Here is a 15,537-nt window from a genome sequence, read left to right as displayed (position 1 = left end):
AAAATGTTCCTTTTTTAAATTTTGATCTCTGTTTGCGATTACAAATTAATGAGATAAAGGTCATTCAAGAAACCAAAATGTCCTTTTTCTAATTTTGGTTCTCTGTTTGCGATTACAAGCTAATGAGATAAAAAAGTCATTCATTAATTTTTTGGAGCAGTAGATTTATATCACAGAAGTCAAACGGTCTGGGAGGCAAATGACACTGATTCTAGTTCAAGCGGTCTTAAAAGTAACTAAGAGATAAGTTAATTTGCTAATTATTGTAGTTGTGATTCTTATATACATAAATATTATTACTAATAAATTACGAACCGAGTGATAACACAAAGTTTAATAAACCCTAGGGTCACTTGGCGTTTATTTGTGCTTATTGAACGTATTCAAACAACCGTAACCTACTCCAATATTATTTGACTTGGAGACTAAGAAGTAAACGTGATTATTGTTTTCAAACGTTTTGAAAAAAAAAGTACATTTTGATGTTAAGAAGTGACTCATATTTTTTTGCAGAAATTGCTTGAAAGTAACTCATATAATAATATTTGAGTATTTGAGTTATCCTCCCACTCAAAAAGGTCCGGAACATTGTTTAAATAATCAAAATGTTAAAAAATGAAGGAAAGATTCGATTTTTCTTTTCGTTTTTTGATGATACTTTAAAGGTATTCATTTCTGAGAAACATTGCACCGACATAGAAGTTGCGCAAATAAATTTTCTATAATACAGGATTAGTTAAAAATTTTAAAAATTGTCACCCTTGTTGAAAAATAGCAATTATTGCGAAAAAACTATAAAAAAAGAAGTATTCGCATTTTACGTTTTTCAACCATTTGTGCTAAACTTAGGACCTTCATATTTCACCCAGAAAAACTTTATGATATAGTAAAACAATGCTGTAAATTTTACTAAGATCGGTTTAATAGATTTTGCAAAATAAATTTTTCAATCCAGCTTTCGCAAAAAAAATTCATTTTTTCAAAATGTTGCAGGACTGAAAATAAAGCAGACAGCAAGTTGAATTTTTTTTACATATAGAAGAATACCGTTCCTTTCATTTGCAATTTGCAAAATTAACATCGGTTAACTACCACGGCGTCAGGAATTTTTTTAAATAAAAATTAATCTTTGGTGCTACGCGCAGGACAGCGGATACGTTTGCTCTGATTGGGCATTCCAATGACATTTGATAATTAATTATTAATAAATTTTAATTTTTAGTACATTTCGATATAAATAAATAAATTGGTTTATTTCAAAATAAAAACACATTGAAATTACACTTTTTTAGCAAAATCTTTCTTTGTTCATAGATTTTAACTTAGAAAATAAAAGTTTATTATTTTTAAACATATGCAATTGAAACAATATTTCACAAACAATAATCAAATTAGTTTGAATTTTGTGAAATTAAAATATTAAAATACAACAAAATAATACAGTAAAAACATAATATATTAGATAAAGGTTCAAAGAAATTTTGGTGGAAATCAACTTGTGTGAATCGAACACCGCACCGCTGTCCTGCGCGTAGTACCAAAAATTAATGGTGATTTAATAAAAATCCTGACGCCGTGGTAGTTAACCGATTGTAATTTTGCAAATTGCAAATGAAATATACAGTATTCTTCTATATGGAAAAAAATTCAACTTGCTATCTGCTTTATTTTCAGTCCTGCAACATTTTGAAAAAATGAATCTTTTTTGCGAAAGCTGGATTGCAAAATTAATTTTGCAAAATGTATTAAACCGATCTTAATGAAATTTACAGTATTGTTTTAATATATCATAAAGTTTTTCTGGGTAAAATATGAAGGTCCTAAGTGTAGCATAAAGGGTTGAAAATCGGAAAATGCGAATACTTGTTGTTTTATGGTTTCTTCGCAATAATTGCTATTTTGCAACAAGGGTGACAATTTTTAAAATTTTTAAATAATCCCATATTGTAGAAAATTTAATGACGCAACTTTTATGTCGGTGAAACTTTTCTCGGAAATGAATACTTTAAAAGTTATAATCAAAAAACGAAGAGAAAAATCGAATTTTCATTTCATTTTTTGACATTTTGATTATTTAAACAATGTTCCGGACCTTTTTGAGTGGGAGGATAACTCAATTATTATTATATGAGTTAATTCCAAGCAATTTCTGCAAAAAATATGAGTCACCTCTCAACTTCCATTTCAAAACAGATGCGCCCAGGACTACTGTCCCACAGACTTTGTAAACACAACTACTCCAGCATTAGACCAGATAGAATGACAAATGAGTATTAAATAAAAGCTTGTAACCCAAGGATGGTATACTGAAAATTGTAACACGAAATTTGATCTAGGACTTTCGGTTTTAGAGGTACAACCGGAAGTACTGTTTAAAAGTTGCCGAAATAGTGCCAGCGATATATTGTTCGACGCACCTGTCTGTCCGTTCGTATATTTGACCGTGAATATAACTCCTCCATGATTGAAACAGATATAATGACAATTAAGGTGTCAAATGAGAACGTATATTATAACTCGAGGATTGTATTAAAGGTGAGAAACTTAACAGCAAATTACCGGTTGGAGAGTTGCACTAGTTTAAAATGAAGACGAGAATAAATATATACTTCCGGTTTTTATACCACTTCCGGTTAAAAAGGTGTAATCCCTGTGGAAGTGCCACATTATAGTCGCAGAAATAGTACATGCGATATCTCAATCATCACGTATTGAAAGGCTGAGTTGGGATATTTAGTTCCGGTATGTCATTTTCGGTTAAAAAGTTATCACCGGACGTTTGACAAAAACGACTCAAAATTAATCAAATCGTATATCAATGGACGCAAAGTTACACAAAAAAGTTGAAATATTGGCTTTTAGTTCTACTTCTGTCACGTTGGTTGGAAACCTAGGACTTACGAAGTTCAATTACTTGTATTTGAAAAATAATAAATTTTTTCCCTTCCCCATTATTAGCTTTTTATTGATGTCCATCAAGAGAAAAGTAGAGAATAACTTCAAATAGGGGACTTTGCTCTTGTTGCTAAGCCTTTTATTTATTTTCATTTGAATATTCTGGTTGCGTAATATTTAAGGATATTATCGTCGGCTTCATAATATGAAAAGTGCCTAAGTCCAAATTAACAAATTTTACAGGAGACGAAAAAAAGTGATTTAAAGAATGATTTTGACTTAAGCCTTTATCTTATTTGACACAGTTACTTAGAATAGTGTCCGTCAGCCTTCTCATAAAGATAGATCTATTTTTAAAATATTATTACTTAAAAATGGAGTTAGACAACTTTTCATTTTTGAAATAAGGAAAAATTTTGGAGTTATGCACATTTAATAACGATAATCATGAAGAAATATGCGTATCTCCATAAAAAGTCGCCAGAAATAAACTGTGAAAAATGCCAAGTCCCACAAGAAAAACAAATGTGGGGTTTTAAGGATAATAATGGTACTTAAATTTACACTATTTCCATGAAAATGTAGCTTATAATACATTTCTTGAAAATATAACACAGCAGCGCAGCAAAAATACATCTAACATCAATGACAATGATGGACTTTGACAAGTTTCATGTGATTCATCCAACGCCGTGGAGTTGGGTAGAATTCTTTTTTGTGGTTATAGAGACATACCTTTTTGAATATTTTTATCTTGCTATGCATGCGTACCATAAATATTAATCAGATGGCGCAAAAATCTCATGTTTGCTTATTTTGGAACTTAGGCACTTTTCATATGAGGCTGAAGTTACGTTTAAATACATTTCAAAAGTTAAGGTATCTAGCTAATCTATTTGCTATTAATTTTTACTTGCTATCTTTCTTCTTTTTCCACATCCGAATAGCTGGACATTGCAATACGTAGATCGTCATATTAAAATTGTTTGCTCTTGTGTTAAATCGGCGAACTATCATTTAAATTTAAAGCCTTCATTTTGGACAATTGCTGGGAATGATATATCCGTTTCTGCATTTTTCCGCTATTGTTTTTTGGGTATAAATAGCTTGTTGAGTTGTCCTGCAGATTTTAAACTCTTATCTTTGAATACGGTAAATCCTGCAATTTTATTTTTATGTTATATACTTGTTTTCATTCGGCTGTTTGCACAATACTGGCTTATGATCACTTCTCATCTCTGCCGATGCTAGTGCCCTTGAATCCAAAATTTGGTAAGGGGGTAGCTCTCTAGTATATAGAAAGTATAGTAGAAAGTACGTATATAATTTATCATCTATCTTTGTCCTCTGGTATTTTCAAAGCAATTTCAAACGTAAACTTCTGTTGTTCTTTGTGAGGGGAAAAAGTATTATGAATACATAATTTATTTGTGCCACAAAAGTCCGTCAAAAGAACCCCGTTCTCATTTCTGATATCCTCGTTATATCGTTGTTCTATCCCTGGTATTACGTCATCACCAAGACAGGTAATATCACCCATTATGAATATATATCACCCATTTCTGCACATGATGACTCATCACCCACAGATGACTCTTCAAAAACCCCTCAAAAAGCTTTACGGATTTTTGAAGGAAACGCACCTTACGGAAAAATCTAAAAAAAAATTAGAAATATAGTTTTTGAAAAAATACACTAAATAAAAACATAGACCTGTAGCCATCTCAAAAAAAATACGCATTTTTACAAAAAAAAAATAAAAAAACATATATTTTGAGGTAACGTACACTAAACCTACGGGCCAGACAAAAATAAACATGTTTGTCGTGTATCTCAGACAGAATTACAATCATTTTTTATTTTATTTTACTATTCTTTTATTTTTTTATGAACATCAAGCTTGTTTTGTTACAGAATGGGTATGTAACGTGTACGGATGGATGTCCGAAAACTGAAGGATGTCATATGCTTGTAGAAGATGGATGTTGCAAGAAATGTCGAGGTAAGATTAGGTAAATTTTATAACGAATATTTACGTTGAATTAATTACACCTTAGAAATTAAATCCATTTTTTGTTTTGTGCCATACGTTTTTCTTTCTGTCAACTGTCTTTTAGACATCTTTTCACTATGATTTCGATTTTGCTTTATTTCATTACGAATTTATTTATTTCTGACTCTTTAAAGATCCCAGAGAGAAAATAATCACATACCTTAAAAATAAATTACAAAGATCTATTTGCACATAATCGAATCAACTTTCCAACAACTGGATCCGACGAAATATCTCTTCTTCTTTACGTGCCGTCTTCTTTTATAATGTTGGCAACCACCATAGAGATTCAAATCTTCGAAGTCGCTGCGCTGAATAGTTCTTCGTCCGTGTATTTTCCTCTCCACGATCACCTGCAGAAGTTCGTACCACTTACCTCTCACAACATGGCCCAAATATTGCAACTTTCTAATTTGATAGTACTTAGAACTTCTTTTTAATTTCTATTTTTTTCCAATTTTACGTTGTTTGTAACTATGTTCACCCAGCTTACTCCAAGCATTATTCTGTAAGACCAGATTTCGAAAACCTATAATGTATCGGCGATCTATTTCTTTAGCGTCCATGCCTCTACGCCATACAGCAGCACACATAACAAGTAACTAAGTTTTGAGATAACAAATCTCAAAACTCTTACTTTTAGTCATATTGACAAATTTATTTAAACAAAATATTTTTCATTAATTATTTATTTGAAATTATAATCATTAATAATTATATTATCGGTCCTAAATAGTTTTATTTGTATACTTTTAATTTGTTTAATTTGTTCCCTGTGCATCTTTGTGAAATATTAGAGATGTTTGTATTATATACCATATTTTGTTCACACAAATAGGTAGATACGACAAGTGCAGTGTGTGTGTGTGGTTGAAAAAAAATGACTGCGGATTACTGGATCCATTCGCCTAACCGATTTTTATATTTTGAGCTCATGAATTGCTGCACTTTATAATTTCTTTTTCATTTTTTTTTTTATTGTGGTTAACAAAAGTTTTTGGTTTTATATATTATATTTTTTCTTATGTATATATTTTTTCTTAATCAATTGGCGCCAAAAGTATCCACAATTCAACCTTGCGGATGGAAAACTTCTACCTATTGATATAATTAATTTTTTTTTAAATCTATTTTTTTATCCTTTTTTTTTCAATTTTTTATTTTTTTTTATTTTTTTATTTTTTTTTTATTTTTCTATTTTTTTATTAATTTTTTTTTTAATTTTTTTTTCCTATTTTTTTTTCCTTTTTTTTATTATTTTTTTTTCCAAATATATACATATAATTTACAATTTTAAACCTATATTACAAATGTGTTTATACAGTGTTTTATATACTTTTATATCTTTAGATATAAGTAATTGGGCAAGATTGTATGGATTTTTAATACATTTGAATTTATTCAATTCATAATTTAAATGTTGTACCTTATCCTGTATGGTGTTACAATTTAAGATCATATGTTCCGTTGTTCCTATTTCACCGCAATCACATAAGGGATCTTGCCTTAATTTAATTTTAAAAAGATGTGATGGAACCAAAGTGTGATTAAATCTTAATCTACAAATCGTTTTGACGAATGCTTTTTCGAAAATGCCCTCTTTGAACCAAGTAGAAGAAGGAATAGAACTTTGTAAGTTTTTATAAAATTTTTCCTTGTGACTTTCACTATACCAACTTTCCCATTCCTGCTTCACTTGGTTTTTTGAAAATATATTTAAATCTGATGGGGTACATTTATAATTACTAACGTAATTTACATTTAGGGCCCCTTTTGCTAAGTTATCGACCATTTCATTATGTTTCAAACCGCAGTGCGCTTTAATCCATGCTAGTTTTATGCTTTTTCCACAGTTCGTTAATTCCATAGTTTTTTTGGCTATATTTAGTTCAATATAATTTAAATTGGTTTTATTGTGGAGTTTATTTAATTTTTCTAGGGCGCTTCTGCTGTCAGAAAAAATAATGAAATTTTCTTGATGGCAGTTAGTTTCTATATATAATAATGCCTCAAAAATAGCTGTCAATTCTGCGGAGTATATTGAGAAATGTTCATTTAATCTTTTTGTTACTTTATATTCGATATTTGGATCCCAAACTGCACACGCTACTCTATTATCTTTTTTTTAGGCATCAGTATATAACTGATAACTGTTAAGTACTTGATCATTAACATCTGATACAAATAATTGGTTTCGAATGAGTTGAGGAAATTGAGAATAATCCCTAAAGAAAATTGGTTCAATGTTAATAATATCTTTTGAATTTAGTTCAAAACATGGTAATATATCGGTAGTATGTACTAATTCTTTAATACTCAAATATTGGTTGTAAGCTTCTACTATTAATAAAGATTTTTTACTTTTCCAGTATGTACTGGTAAGATCTGATATAAAAAGTTGATGAATTTTTTTTTTTAAAAACTGTTTCTAGAAACAATTTTCCATAGAAATTTTTCGGTTAAGTATTTTCTTCTTAACTCCAGAGGTGGTTCGCAGCATTCAATCATTAAATTAGAATTTGGTGTACTCATCATGGCTCCAATGCATTTTTTTAAACTTTTAGTTACTATACAGTCGAGTTTGTGAAGGTGGCATTTCGCAGCTTGTGAATAGAAAATAGAACCGTAGTCTAATATGGATCTAATGTATGATTTATATAACAGAAGAGCAATGTTAGGGTCTGCTCCCCAGTTACAACCATTTACTGCTCTTAATACGTTTACGCCCTTTTCTGTTTTTGTTACTATGTGTTCTATATGTTCTTTCCATAGCAACTTCCTATCTAAAATAATTCCAAGATGTTTAATCGATGGTTGAACTTGAAAAGTAATATCTTTGATTGTTACTGAATTCGGTATCTGCCGTTTTCTGGAGAAAATAACTAGCCTTGTCTTTTGACTAGAAATATTTAAACCTATGTAATTGCACCAGCTTTTTAATTCACTATACGCTTTCTCTACCATATTGCTTCCGAAGGGGATTTCGCATTCGTCTTTGTAAATTATGATATCATCTGCGTATTCTAATATTTTGACATAATTTTGAACTTTGCTTTCGATTTCGGCTGTGTATATCAAATATAGTGTGGGACTTAAAATACTACCTTGTGGAATACCGATGTTAACTTTTCTTTCACCTATATTTTATTTCCTATTCTTAATGAAATTGTTCTGTTACTGTATAATTTTATAATTCGTTTAGCAAAATCAATATTAAGACCGATATTTTTCATCTGATTAAATAAAATTTTTAGGTTTACATTGTCATAGGCACTTTCTATGTCTACAAAGAGGCCAACTACTGATTTAGAATTTGAAAAGGAGGTGTTGATATCTGTTACTAAGTGTCCTATATTTTCCATTGTGGAGTGTCCCCTGCGAAAGCCAAACTGATACTGTGGGAGCTTCTTATTAATTTCTAACCAAGATTCTAATCTTCTTTGTATCATGCGTTCCAAAGTTTTTAAAACACATGATGCTAGTGAGATTCCTCTGTATGAATCTGATAAATGGGGTTCTTTATTTGGTTTCTGGATTGGAACCACTACGTACCTCTTCCAACTGCTTGGGTAATCTTGCATAATAACGGCTTCTTGGGTAATCTTGCATAAACGACAAGTGCAGGCTAAAGATATCAGAGCAGGATTAAAAGCATCAGAAATTTAGATTAAGATCAGAAATAGACAAAATATGTTATTTAATTAATATGTGATCTTGATACAATTAGATACTGATAGATTTGACTAGATATGACTTTACTTTTTTTTATTATCTTTTATTAAAATTTTAACACCCTCGGTATGTCAACTTGTGATGTAATATCAATGTTAATTTCGAATTCAGCAATATTTTTCGTTATCTAAATTCACTGGTCATCAGAATTTTTGGAAAATAGCATAAAAATCCGGATTTGATCTGAACAATTTTAGGCTATATACTTTGTAAAACTTCTTGTAATGCTTGTAACTCAGCTTTCATTTTTTTTATAAATATAATACTCTTGTTGACTTTAGTTTGATCGGATGCTATTTTAATACAGGGAATGTGAGCGAATCTATTTTTTAAAATACGTTTTACATCTTCAGGAGATTTCAATAAAACTTTAATTGGGTGTATAAGTACCATCATATTTTGTCTAACCTATAAAGTTTGAACTGTGGATATTTAATGTTATACTTTAATAATATATTTTTCCACTGCTTCCTTATTATCTTATATGCGTTTGGGTTCGTTGACATTAAAAATTATAATTTACAAGCTCTAGCTTTCCTATCCATTATTTTCGAAATGATATCTTCCATACTGGAATTACTATTATTATTGACTTGGTTAATTAATTGACTGGACACCGCTTTTTTACCAACCAAAATATAGAGTTTCTTTCAATTTTGCAAAATCAGTAGTGATATATTATATGTTATACATACAGTGATGAGAGCGCTAATAACCGGCAAAATAACGCAAAATATGGAAAACATAATAGGTTGAGAAATGCAAAGAGATGAAACTGGTAGAGGTGGAAAATTATCGGTAGGAATCTATAAATTTACATTATATTACATAGTTTCCCACCTTAAGACGTCTGTGTCAGGAGAATTGTATACAATTCTTCTGTCGCAGACGGAGCCTTTGGATTTTTCGGAAGATTTTCTTATTTCAACGTAGAATAAAGTAAACACTTCTGTTGTATGTAGGTGTATATGAATTTATTAAAAATTCTTTAAAATTTTATCCACAAGGTAGTGTAAAATTACAAAACACTGTTGTCTAAACTGACCATCATGAGTGTGAACTTCCGTTATACATGTATTTGGAACTAGCCACTTCATTAGATGTAAAAACCTCTACATTACATTGTTGGTATATTTAACATTATAAAGTAATCGACATTAAGTCGATGTATTAAGATTATTGTAAAACCATGTGGATGTACTTTATCGTTGCTCGAAAGGTGCACGTAGTGCTCAGGTGAGAGGTAACGACCAACTGTTAACAACGTATAATAAAGTAATATGTAGGTATATATCAATTTATTAAAAATTCTTTAACATTTTATCCACAAGGTAGTGTAAAATTACAAAACACAAAACGTTTTCGGTCTAAACTGACCATCATGAGTGTGAACTTCCGTTGTACATGTATTTGGAACTAGCCACTTCATTAGATGTAAAAACCTCTACATTACATTGTTGGTATATTTAACATTATAAAGTAATCGACATTAAGTCGATGTATTAAGATTATTGTAAAACCATGTGGATGTACTTTATCGTTGCTCGAAAGGTGCACGTAGTGCTCAGGTGAGAGGTAACGACCAACTGTTAACAACGTATAATAAAGTAATATGTAGGTATATATCAATTTATTAAAAATTCTTTAACATTTTATCCACAAAGTAAATTACAAAACACAAAACGTTTTCGGTCTAAACTGACCATCATGAGTGTGAACTTCCGTTGTACATGTATTTGGAACTAGCCACTTCATTAGATGTAAAAACCTCTACATTACATTGTTGGTATATTTAACATTATAAAGTAATCGACATTAAGTCGATGTATTAAGATTATTGTAAAACCATGTGGATGTACTTTATCGTTGCTCGAAAGGTGCAAGTAGTGCTCAGGTGAGAGGTAACGACCAACTGTTAACAACGTAGAATAAAGTAATATGTATGTATATAATATATCAATTTATTAAAAATTCTTTAACATTTTATCCACAAGGTAGTTGAAAATTACAAAACACAAAACGTTTTCGATCTAAACTGACCATCATCAGTGTCAACGTCCTCTCATCTCTCACCTGAGCACTACGTGCATCTTTCGAGCATGGATGAAGTACATCCACATGGTTTTCCAATAATCTTAATACATCGACTTTATGTCGATTACTTTATAATGTTAAATATACCAACAATGTAATTTAGAGGTTTTTACACCTTATGAAGTGGCTAGTTCCAAATACTCGTACACCGGACGTTCACACTGATGATGGTCAGTTTAGAGCGAAAACGTTTTGTGTTTTGTAATTTTGTACTACCTTGTGTATACAAGTTTAAAGAATTTTTAATAAATTAATATACAGCGTGTCTACTTAACCCCTTCGTGCCGGATCGTCATTCGGCAAGTCCGCTCCTATATACGGATTCGAGCGCTTACCGGGCGGCTTCGCGCGGTCGGTTAAAATACAGTATCACACTACAACTAATTAAAGTTAATGGAATAATTACACTAATTTTAGAAATAAAACTATTTTTATTAAATTTATTATTCTACATAGTATGTGAATTAAATGAAATTTTATTCATAAAATGCCATTTTACACAAAAATTATTAAAAAAGATAAATAAGATAATTCGGATGGAATTCCCCAGATTATTTTGTGCTTGATATCGCCCCAGTCTCCTAAGCTGGGAAATTCCATTCGCATTATCTTGCAAGGTATGGGAAGGTAAGTTGTAAACAGCAGCACAGTAACTTCACCTCCCACACAATCCCATCAGTCAAACATCCAAACAACCTTATCACTTTATCACCAATCAAATTAACTAAATCTAATCTCCTTCTGGACATCACCCACTTTTGGGCGTGGTTTCCCCACTTTTAGATTTGAATAAGGTAATTCGGACGGAACAAAAATACCTGAAATATTCAGATGGTGGCCCGCCGTATATGGCGAACGAAAACTCATGATGCACCCGTGTGCATCACCGTACTGAATGGACAGTCAAGCGTGATGCACACGGGTGCATCTTGCATCACCGTACCGAAGGGGTTAAGTTGGAAACATATGAAGAGTACAGAGGAATAACAAGGAATGTCACTTTTTCATGAATTTTGGATTTTCTCGCCATGCGGTAGCAAAAAATGAGTACTATTGACTAGACTATCGATTCAGAACAATAACCAGAAAGATCAGTCTATATAAAGTTTTTAAGAATTTGCATCCAGGCGAAGGACCAGAATGGTCCGCACGCCACTGGACAAAAATAAGGAATGTTAGCAGTTTGTTGGTGCATTATTAAATTAATAAGTTAATATAGACTAATATTATATTAAGATTATAGACTAATAATTGCTAGAATTATGCTAAGAATCTTCTAAGTAGTTTTTAGATATCATAAGAATTAAACCTTTATTGGTGTTTATCTCAATATGTATAAAATGTGACATTCTTTGTTTTTCCCCTATACTCTTCATATGGAAAACTTTTTTATTATTAATTTTACGAAAAAAAGTTATTCTTCATAAAAAGTTCTGCATGCTCTAAAACCTAAGATTCAATCATAAAATATCAAATTTTACAATATTATACGAGGTATGTCAAAAAATATAAATTTCGTTCAAGGGTAAAGTACCTTTATTTCTCTGAATATCGGAAATTCTTATTATGGAAAGTTGTTTGGAATTAAAAACTAAGATCAAATATGCAACTACATGCTTCTAATTGAAAAAAAAAATATTTTACAAATTTTTCTCAAATTTATGAATACCCAACATCGTTTTTATTTATTACAAATATAACACTTAACTCTTTTATTATTCATTTTACCAAAAAAAGTTATTCTTCATAAAAAGCTCTACATATTCTAAAAACTAAGATACAACCATGATATATCAATTTTTTTAAATTTCATACGAGGTGTGTCAAAAAATATGAATTTCGCTCATGAGTATAGTATGTATGTACCTTTATATTTCACAATATTTCAAATAGAAGGATGTAATTTCATATTGAAACATTGTTTTGAATTCTAAACAACTTTTTGTTATAACAATTTTCAATATTGTGACAAATAAAAGTACTTTACTCCTGAGTGAAATTCATATTTTTTGACATACCTCGTATAAAATTAATAAAATGAGATATTTGATGATTGCATCTTAGGGCTTAGGACATACAGAGATTTTTATAAAGAATACTTTTTTTCGTAAAAGTAATAATAAAAGAGTTATCTTATGTGTAATAAATAAAAACGAAGTTAAGTATCCATAAATTTGAGAAAAGTTTGGAAAATATTTTTTTTTTCAATTAGGAGCATATAAATGCATATTTGATCTTAGTTTTTAATTCCAAACAACTTTTCCTAATAAGAATTTTCGATATTCAGGGAAATAAATGTACCCTTGAACGAAATTCATATTTTTTGACATACCTCGTATAATATTAATAAAATTTGATATTTAATGATTGAAGCTTAGGTTTTAGAGCATGTAGAACTTTTTATAAAGAATAACTTTTTTTCGTAAAATGAATAATAAAAATGTTTCCCATATGTTTCCAACTTAAGTAGACACGCTGTATATCTACATACAACAGAAGTGTTTACTTTATTCTAGGTTGTCTTATTGAACGTATACAGCCAACTACAGGGTTTAACCATTGTAAAATTCTCTTATTTGTTTCATACTCGATCTTTCTCTACTCCATTTCTAGATTTGGATTAAGACTGCCATCGATCCAACATCCCCGGTAGTTGAACTTATTGACCTATTCTAAAATCTACCCGTCTTTTCTACAAGGGTGAGGTATATTTTTGTTCTTTCAGATTGATCATTTTTTTGATTTTCATGCCGTGCTCGCATACCAAGTTGGTTCTGTCGAGGACTCGTTGGAGACTCAAGTCGAAATCCATAATTACCACCGTATCATCGGCGTATCTGATGCTGTTTACTCCGTTCACCTTGATCCCGTCAAAAATATGAATTTGGAAGAGGGGGTAAAACACATATCTTCTAATTTCTACTTTGTATACGTACTGCGTATATTTTCCGTATATGGAACCGTCCATCTTAATCCTAAACTTTTGGTTCCATTATAAGTGTTTTAGCAGATTAATGTTCCTCCTATCTAAACCGACTTCCTGTAAACGTTCTAATAGTAGCTCGTTAAAACGCTACGCTATGAAATGTTTTGTCATCGAAGTCTAAGAAGCATTTATAAAAATCTTTCTGTTGTTTGTAACATTTTTGTGGCATAACTAGTATACTGAAGTGGACTTATCTCATTTCCATGCTGCCTCTGAATCTAAAGTAAAAAAATCGTCTTTCATGATTGTTTCGCACTTTTATGGTAACTAAAATAATATAATTTTTTTATTTAGCTTAAATGCGTCGACAACTGTTGTTAGTTACTAACGCCATTGGCATATTACAGCTGATTTCGCAATAAGATTGTAGTGTATCCAAATTATTTCTAATGTAGTCTACTATTGTTAAAAATTATTAGTAGGTATAGTTAAATTTTTAATTTTAGTATACGGGGTTGGTCGAAACTCGGAATGAGTATTTTCTGAGTTTTCTTAAATGGAACACCCTGTATTTTAGTATTGTAATAAAATGATATTTTATGGCACTTTTTTATTTCTTAAGCATTCCCTATATACCTAACTGCTTTAATTTGTGCTTAATTGTTAATCGCAACAACAATCTTAACTACAGTCGGAAAAATGAAAGAATACCCATAAACGATCACATCAATCACTTATTTAGTCCAGAGAAATAGGATTTTTCTCGTGACACATCCCCCTCCAGGCCGAAACTAAATTTTTTGAGTAGTATGGACATCTATATTAATAACCTGTATGTTTCCTGCAGCCGATTTTGATGATATACATAGTTATAAACAAATGAAGATCAAAAAACGCTAAATTTTCGCGTTTTTCGTCTATTACTAAAAAGTGAAACATTTTAAACGAGTTTGAGAGTAACAAACTAATAAATCATATAAAAAACTTCAACGTGGCGTTCGCTGCATATCTATATCCTTATTTGTTGCTTAGAAAATTGCAAAATAAGTCATAAATTTTGAGATTTTATAAATGTTCATAACTTATGTAAAAATTAAGTTAGAACTTTCTTATTTCACAGAATGCTGAGACTTCTGGTGCTTAAATTATATTCTAAATTTCAAAGCAATTAGTCAAATAGTTTAAAAGTTATTTAATTTGTTTATCCCAAATTAATGTTTTTTGCGACACTATAAGTCAGAAAACGATGAGGTTATAGTAAAACTTCTGACAGTTTATGAAAGAAGAAGATTTATGCTATTAACCTAATTTAAAAAAAATGACAAAGATAATTTTAAATAGTGTAAAATTATTTTGCAAGAACATGTCGATTTTTTGCTTATAAACAATTAGAATAATTTTTTAACCGTTACCTGTAGAAAAATTATTTTTCCACATTTTAAAAAGACTGAATTTTTATACACATTTATAAAGAAAAACAATTGTCCTAGCACAATTAGGGAAGAAGTTAGCACCCTTCTTTTTTTAATTCACAGCAGCTTTGTTTATAACAACTAAGAAATAAAATTAGCCGCATTTGAAAGATCATACTTCAAAGTTTTAACTTACCAAGTATACAAAAGATTTCCTTTCAAGAAAATCGTCCACAAAGTTTAAAAATGTGGCCCTTAAAATCGGCCGGCGTTGAAACTTGGGATAGCGATGAGAGGGGGGAAGGAGCTGTTAACTGTATCTCTGGTTCTCGATTATTTATTTCGTTGTTTCTTTTTTTAATTTGTATGTACTTTTTACGTACATTACGAATAGGCGTTATTTAAATAAACTAATTGTTATATAC

At 30.3% G+C, this 15,537-nt stretch overlaps 1 protein-coding gene across 1 annotated transcript in view; it reads left to right on the top strand.

Annotated features, from left to right (window-relative positions):
• The window catches only part of LOC126888281 (kielin/chordin-like protein), a 496,360-nt gene that overhangs the window by 407,249 nt on the left and 73,574 nt on the right, over positions 1-15,537 (top strand). Inside the window, exon 4 of the mRNA XM_050656396.1 lies at positions 4,810-4,897. Coding sequence (XP_050512353.1) covers positions 4,810-4,897 — 88 coding nt within the window. The remainder of the gene's footprint in view (positions 1-4,809; positions 4,898-15,537) is intronic.

This window comes from Diabrotica virgifera, chromosome 7 (assembly GCF_917563875.1).
Source record: "Diabrotica virgifera virgifera chromosome 7, PGI_DIABVI_V3a".
In the NCBI taxonomy this organism is placed as follows: domain Eukaryota; kingdom Metazoa; phylum Arthropoda; class Insecta; order Coleoptera; family Chrysomelidae; genus Diabrotica; species Diabrotica virgifera.
The sequence above is the reverse complement of the archived record's forward strand: the minus strand, read 5'-3'. Positions and strand labels throughout refer to the sequence as shown.